The sequence below is a fragment of the Suncus etruscus genome, chromosome 8 (genome assembly GCF_024139225.1).
Source record: "Suncus etruscus isolate mSunEtr1 chromosome 8, mSunEtr1.pri.cur, whole genome shotgun sequence".
In the NCBI taxonomy this organism is placed as follows: domain Eukaryota; kingdom Metazoa; phylum Chordata; class Mammalia; order Eulipotyphla; family Soricidae; genus Suncus; species Suncus etruscus.
The window spans coordinates 85,459,343-85,466,899 of record NC_064855.1 but is presented as its reverse complement, the minus strand read 5'-3'; the positions used below and the strand labels follow the sequence as shown (position 1 = coordinate 85,466,899).

Sequence of the window (7,557 nt, the reverse complement as noted above, 5' to 3'; positions counted from 1 at the left end):
TCTTAGACTTACTGACATTGGTATGGATAATGCAACTAAATACATTTAAATAAATAAAAAATGTTAATATTATTATAATCATGTTACCCAAGCTGTAATGGGATAAAATTGAGTAAAACTTAAATATAAATTATAATCTCTAAATTTTTAAATTGAATTATTATAGTTTAATTTTATTTACACAATATTATTAAAACATTTTAATTATTCTAAGATTTATTTCAAACTAGCTTTGTTATAATTGCACCCAGACTTATAGGAAACAAACTTCTAGGTGTGATATAGTTTTATTTCTTTAGGCTCCAATAGTTGTCTGAAAATACTTTCTTAAAAAACACTCTAGGCGGGGGGCGGGAGGCGGTTAGTGGGGCTTGAGCGCCTTTTCTGGCGGCGGTAGATTTGAAGCGCTTCCAAGCCCGGACCCTGGGAAGAAGCGGGGGCCGGGCAGGCCCGGGGAGCAGGAAGGAGACAATTGGATCTGTTTGCCTAGATTTTTTTTCTCTATTGAAAGACTGGAAATTCTGGAGTCATGGGAATAAAGGTGCAGCGTCCTCGCTGTTTTTTTTTTTTTTTTTTGACATCGCCATTAATAATCAACCAGCTGGAAGAGTTGTCTTTGAATTATTTTCTGATGTGTGTCCCAAAACATGCGAGAACTTTCGTTGTCTTTGTACAGGTGAAAAAGGGACAGGAAAATCAACTCAGAAGCCATTACATTATAAAAGTTGTCTCTTTCACAGAGTTGTTAAGGATTTTATGGTTCAAGGTGGTGACTTCAGTGAAGGAAATGGACGAGGAGGGGAATCTATTTACGGAGGCTTTTTTGAAGAGATGCTAACTTTGTTTTTCTCTGACTTTGTTTTTATTCTTCTATCTGATGACTTTTGAAAGAACAACGAAACCAACTCCTCATTTAGATGGGCATCATGTTGTTTTTGGACAAGTGATTTCTGGTCAAGAAGTTGTATTGAAAACCAGAAAACAGATGCAGCTAGCAAACCATTTGCTGAAGTGCGGATACTCAGTTGTGGAGAGCTAATTCCCAAATCTAAAGCAAAGAAAGAGGAAAAGAAAAGGCACAAGTCCTCCTCTTCATCCTCATCATCATCCAGTGACTCAGATAGTTCAAGCGATTCTCAGTCTTCAGATTCGTCTGATTCTGAGAGTGCTTCCGAAGAAAAATCAAAAAAGAGGAAAAAGAAACACAGGAAAAATTCCCGAAAACACAAGAAAGAAAAGAAGAAGCGAAAGAAAAGCAAGAAAAGTGCATCTAGTGAAAGTGAGGCTGAAAATCTTGAAGCACAGCCCCAGTCTACTCTTCGTCCAGAAGAGATTCCCCCTATACCTGAAAATAGATTCCTAATGAGAAAAAGTCCTAAAGCTGATGAAAAAGAAAGAAAAAACAGAGAGAGAGAGAGAGAGAGAGAGAGAGAGAGAGACAGAGACAGAGACAGAGACAGAGACAGAGACAGAGACAGAGAGAGACAGAGAGTGTAATCCACCTAACTCCCTGCCTGCTTTATACCAGAGGCGACTTTTAGTTACAAGGTCTGGCAGGAAAATTAAAGGAAGAGGACCAAGGCGTTATCGAACTCCTTCCAGATCCAGGTCAAGGGATCCTTTCAGACGTAGTGAAACTCCTCCACATTGGAGGCAAGAAATGCAAAGAGCTCAAAGGATGAGGGTATCAAGTGGTGAAAGATGGATCAAAGGGGATAAGAGTGAGTTAAATGAAATAAAAGAAAATCAAAGAAGCCCAATTCGGGTTAAAGACAAAAAAATAACTGATCACAGGCATGTGTCTGAGAGTCCAAACCGAAAAAGTGAAAAGGAAAAGAAAGTCAAAGACCATAAGTCTGATAGCAAAGAGAGAGACATCAGAAGAAATTCAGAAAAAGATGATAAATATAAAAACAAGGTGAAAAAAAGAGCCAAATCTAAGAGTAGAAGTAAGAGCAAAGAGAAATCAAAGAGTAATGAAAAAGATACAAAGCATAATAGACATGAAGAAAAGAGGATGAGGTCAAGGAGTAAGGAAAGGGATCATGAGAACATTAAAGAAAAAGAAAAATCTGATTCTAAAGGAAAAGAACAGGAGAGGAGTAGAAGTAAAGAGAACTCTAAACAGTTAGAATCAAAGGGTAACGAGCATGATCATAACAAAAGTAAAGAAAAGGATAGACGTGCCCAGTCTAGGAGTAGAGAACGTGATACAACTAAAAGCAAACACAGTTATAATAGTAGAACAAGGGAACGAAGCCGAAGTAGGGACAGGAGCAGAAGAGTGCGATCTTGAAGCCATGACCGAGATCGCAGCAGGAGCAAGGAGTACCAAGGGGCCGGAGAGATAGCATGGAGGTAAGGCGTTTGCCTTTCATGCAGAAGGTCATCGGTTCGAATCCCGATGTCCCATATGGTCCCCCGTGCCTGCCAGGAGCAATTTCTGAGCATGGAGCCAGGAATAGCCCCTGAGCACTGCCGGGTGTGACCCAAAAACCACCAAAAAAAAAAAAAAAAAAAAAGGAGTACCATAGATACAGAGAGCAGGAGTACAGGCGAAGAGGAAGGTCTAGGAGCCGGGAAAGGAGAGCAACAACAGGAAGATCTAGAAGTAAAGATAGGAGGAGGAGGAGGAGAGATTCGCGAAGTTCAGAGAGAGAAGAGAGTCAAAGCAGAAATAAAGAAAGATACAGAAACCAAGAAAGTAAGAGTTCACACAGAAGAGAAAATTCTGATGGTGAGAAAAGAACATACTCAAAAAGTCGTGATCATAATAGCTCAAATAATAACAGGGGGCAAAAGGCTGATAGAGATCAAAGTCCATTCTCAAAAGTCAAACAAAGTCAGGACAATGAATTAAAGAGCTCCACATTGAAAAATGAGGATGAGAAGACCAGATCCTCAGTGGAAAAAGAAAACCAAAAATCAAAGAGTCAAGAAAATGAACAAGTACATGATAAAAATAAAAAATTTGATCATGAATCAAGCCCTGGAACAGATGAAGACAAAAGTGGATGAGTGAGTTGTGTAAACTTATTTCATTCTGTCTCAAATGTTAAGTTTTAGAGACTTGCTAATGTATCTCCTTTATGTTGTTTTCCTTTCATTGTTTTTGGGTTGTTTTGTGTTTGTCTTTTTTTTTTTAATGTGGACTTTATTGAGTTGATCTTTTGATAATCTGCAACCTGGATAATTTGTACTGCTAAAGTTTTAATAAACTTGAAATGAGAAAAAAAAACACTCTAAACCCTTAAAAATCAATATTTTTTTCATTCCTTATAGAAAGATCACTAATTAATTTTTACTATTTTTGTTTGCACCTTGTAATTAATAAAAAATAAAATGTATTTTTGTGTAATATGTATTATTTATTTTCTTAATGTTCCCAGACTATTTGGTTTGCTATGTCTATTCTATTTATTTATCTATTTAAATATTAGAACCTCACTAAAATAAACATAGAACACTGCACAATTCAAACAAAAAATAGCTATATAATAAAGAGTTTCAAACTTAAAAGAAATAGTGCAGATATAATTTTTTATTTTTGTGAAAGTGAGTAAATACTTCTATCATTAAAACATTGAGTCCCCAGGGACTTTGTCACTGATGGCATTTCCTATGTGCCATCAACCAGTCTTGTGAAATGAAAATACTCGCTGACTAGAGAGGAAGAATATAGCCTCAGAGCACACATTTCTCATGCAATGTGGCAAGGTTTGCAGGAAAGAACCTAGAAGCCTGAGAGTTTTGAAAAGGCAGGATACACTTTTCCACGAACTGAAGCAGCTAGAGAAAAGAAGAACTAATATACATACATATTATTTTTAGGCGATGATTAAAATATATCAAACTATTTCATTGTTCTTACATTCCTACAGATATTAGAAAACCAAGAACAACTTTTTCATAAAGGACCTATATTCTTTTGCTCTAGGATATTCTTTTAAAGTTTCCTAATTAGTATGAAAATATCAAACACATTTTATAATTCTAAAAATGCTTAGAAATTGATACTTGCCTCCAATTTCTTGGAACCTCTGGCCCAATGTCATTAGTAGTTCTGAATTTTTTGATCTTATGGAAGTAATGTGAATGTATTGTACTGTATGTTCACCATTAGTGCTCCTTAAGGTGTGTGAGGTCTAGGACAGCAACTTATACTCAAATATACTGATGTGCCTCTGCTAAAATGTATAAGCACTCAACATCAGTAGAAATATAAAATCTATGAATGTGTTCTTTTCTGAGCAGCTGATACATATGTTCAACATTTAAGAAAGAATTAGTTTCAGAGTTGATCAAACTTTGCAATTGAGTATTGTTTTGGGTGGGGTACTGTAAAAAAAACTGGATTAAATAGTTTATACTGAATGTATTTTAAGGCTATGAGAATAGGAAAGAAAAGCTCATAAATTAGATGTGTCAACAACTCACAAGGATTACTCTAATACTACTTCCATTTGTACCCCCACCCCACCCCCCGCTCCCCTACCCACCACCATGCATTCAGATGATGTAGGAATGTGGACTTGAATCTACCAGTCTTTGTGTAAGGAAAGTATATAATGTGTGGTAAATGACTCACTGTGTGTCTTTGGTAATAATCCTCAGCTCTGAGCTCTAACAAATTATATTATTTGACTGTCTATCTCTGGTGTCTCCATGTCTCTGGTCTGGTCTAACAATTGTACATGAAATGATCTTCTGTTTCATCCTACTTGAAGCAACACAGAGCATCAAAAAATAGAGAGTAAATAATCCGATTGCATTAGACATTATCAGTGAGTCTTTTGCAATTAAACCGTTCTCTAGAAGAAAACTCATAGGGATTTATAAAATAAATATGTATGAAGCAGCTGAAATAAGTTTTAATAAGGCTTTTCCACGTCATCCCTTATATAATCTTGACTAATTACTTTAATGTCTCTGACAGTTTTCTCAATCTATTTATTCACATTAGTCATCCCCCAAAAATCTATTGTAAAATTTAATAAATCAGTAATTTTAACATAGGATTTTTTAGAAGTAAATATAAATGTAAATAATAATTAAAGTCACTGAGAATAAAAGATATTTACTATGCACTAATTTTATTTATCTCTGTAATTACAATTATTCTCACACGATAAACTTGTATGAATGTTCTCATAAATACACAAATATCACAGTTACTCTTTTATTTATATTCCAAATTTTTCCTGGAACTAAAGTTATCACAGTATATACAGTAAGCTGAAATGGTATCTTTTGTATTTATGGCTGTGATATCCAATATTTGTCACTTGTACTGCTCCCACAGGAAAACTTATTTTTGTCTTTTATTTAAATGATTTTTTTTGTTTCATTTTGTTTTGTGTTGTTTTGTTTTCAGGTATTTCTCTTTCTGCATTCAAGGATCACTCCAGATTTGTTTCAGATCATATGGGGTGCTGGGGACAGAATTTGGTTTGGTCTCATATAAGACAAATACCTACATATTATACTTTCTCTGTGAGTCCCACGAGTCAAATGTTTTTGAAAAAGTTTTTGCCAGGGATCACCAATTGAATCAGGGGTGCTCTGAGGATTAATAAAACAGGACAGACATAAAAGAGAAAAGCATGAAGAGGTCAGCAGACTTAAGGAGTCATAACCTAAGAGACTTGGCTGTCCTCATCAAAGGATGTTCAAGGGGAATCAACAGGGGAGGAAGAATAGATAAGAGGCTAATACCTATCTAATGCTAATCAAGCCAAAGTGGGTCTTTGCATTTCAAAACAGGAGATGCAGAAAGGAAGTGGAAGCTAATGCAAAGTCTCTGTGGATTGTCTTCCTCCTGGAGAAGTGGCAGGACAAATGAGTGACTACAAGGACCTACCCACTGTTGTTATCTGCTAGCACAGGCAAAGAAATATAGAAATTGAGAGCCCTTAAATAACACCTTTCAGTCTCTCTCCTTGGACTATTACTTCTCTAGGTAAACTGATTTATTTCTTACATTTCTTCATATCCAACAATTGTTTTCAAACTGTTGTTCATGATTCAGGGTAAAAAAAAGCTATTTTATTAGAATAACACAGTACTCCCTCTCTCACAAACACAATTATATAAGCAGCATCCTCAAAAATGTGCACTCAATGTTATTGATTTATTTCATCTTAGGACATAATTTTATTAATGCTGTGCATGCTGCTGTAAGACTAGAATATATTTTTCCTTATTCAAGGTGTTAGAGAGCATCACATTAAATATAATATGACTGACGGAGAAGAATAAATACTAGATAATTTTACTTTACTCTGTAACAGTGAGAGACAAAATAAATAATTAACAAATAATAACAGTGAGAGACAAAATAAATAATTAACAAATAACTATGATGAGAACTATCATAACAATAAAACCTATTTAGGGACTGGAGATATAGTATGAAGTATGAGGATTAGTACTGGAGAAATAGTACAGAGTATGGAAAGATTATTTTGCAAGTAACTGACCGAGGTTTAATCTCTGGCACCCTATACAGTTCAATGCCAGTATTCCTAAACATAGAACCAGAAAAAAGCCCAGGACACTGTTCTGGCTCAAAATTTAAAAAAAAAAGTCACTCATTTTAGCAGTTAGCTAAAAATAATAATATAGTTTCTATATGTTATATAAAGGCAAAATAATTACCACTTTTTAATTATGTATAAGTGCAATTTTGAGCCATCATTTATTAATATTGAAATTAATAGACATTAAATAACAGTTATCATATACACTAATCATCTTTTGACAACATATTTTTCTCTAATACAATATGACTGAATCTACAGTTAGATAATTTAGCTCATTGCTGTCTATCCTATTTCCTACACAATTTCCATAAAGAAGTGTCCTGTGGAGTTTACCTTCATATTTTTTTTTATTTATTTTTTTTGTTTGTTTGTTTTTGGGCCACACCCGGTGACGCTCAGGGGTTACTCCTGGCTATGCGCTCAGAAGTCGCTCCTGGCTTGGGGGACCATATGGGACGCCGGGGGATCGAACCGTACCTTCATAATTATACTTGACAGTTCTTTTCTTTCTTTTCTTTATTTTGATCAACAAAACGAATCAAGGTTAAACAATTTCTATATATCAATGTCTTGGAAAACATTAAATAATGTAAATGCTAATTTAAATATTGTGTCAATAAAAATTACAGATTTTTTTAATTGTATATCCAATCTCAATGTAACTTATTGAGAAGAATCTACTTCATTAAACAACACATATCAGGGGCCGGCGAGGTGGTACTAGAGGTAAGGTGTCTGCCTTGCAAGCGCTAGCCAAGGAAGGACTGAGGTTTGATCCCCTGACATCCCATATGGTTCCCAGAAGCTAGGGGCAATTTCTGAGTGCTTAAACAGAAGTAACCCCTGATCATCAAATGGGTGTGGCTCAAAGAAACAAACAAACAGAAAAACATATCAAATCATTAAGGACATTATATATTTAGGAATTTTGTGATTCCATGAAATTTTACAGTTTCCAAGTTTTGGAATGTTTAAAGTTCTGAGTATGTTTCTGCCTTAAGTTGTTTGCTTTGGT

The 7,557-nt window shown here is 35.1% G+C and overlaps 1 protein-coding gene across 1 annotated transcript; it reads left to right on the top strand.

The window, feature by feature from the left end:
- Positions 1-390: 390 nt before the first annotated feature.
- Positions 391-3,238, top strand: LOC126016350 (peptidyl-prolyl cis-trans isomerase G-like). Its single transcript, XM_049778931.1, is given in 6 exon segments — positions 391-568; positions 571-881; positions 883-962; positions 965-1,422; positions 1,487-2,338; positions 2,527-3,238. Coding segments are annotated over 6 exon segments (2,232 nt in total). The 5' UTR covers positions 391-529; the 3' UTR covers positions 3,019-3,238.
- Positions 3,239-7,557: the final 4,319 nt, after the last annotated feature.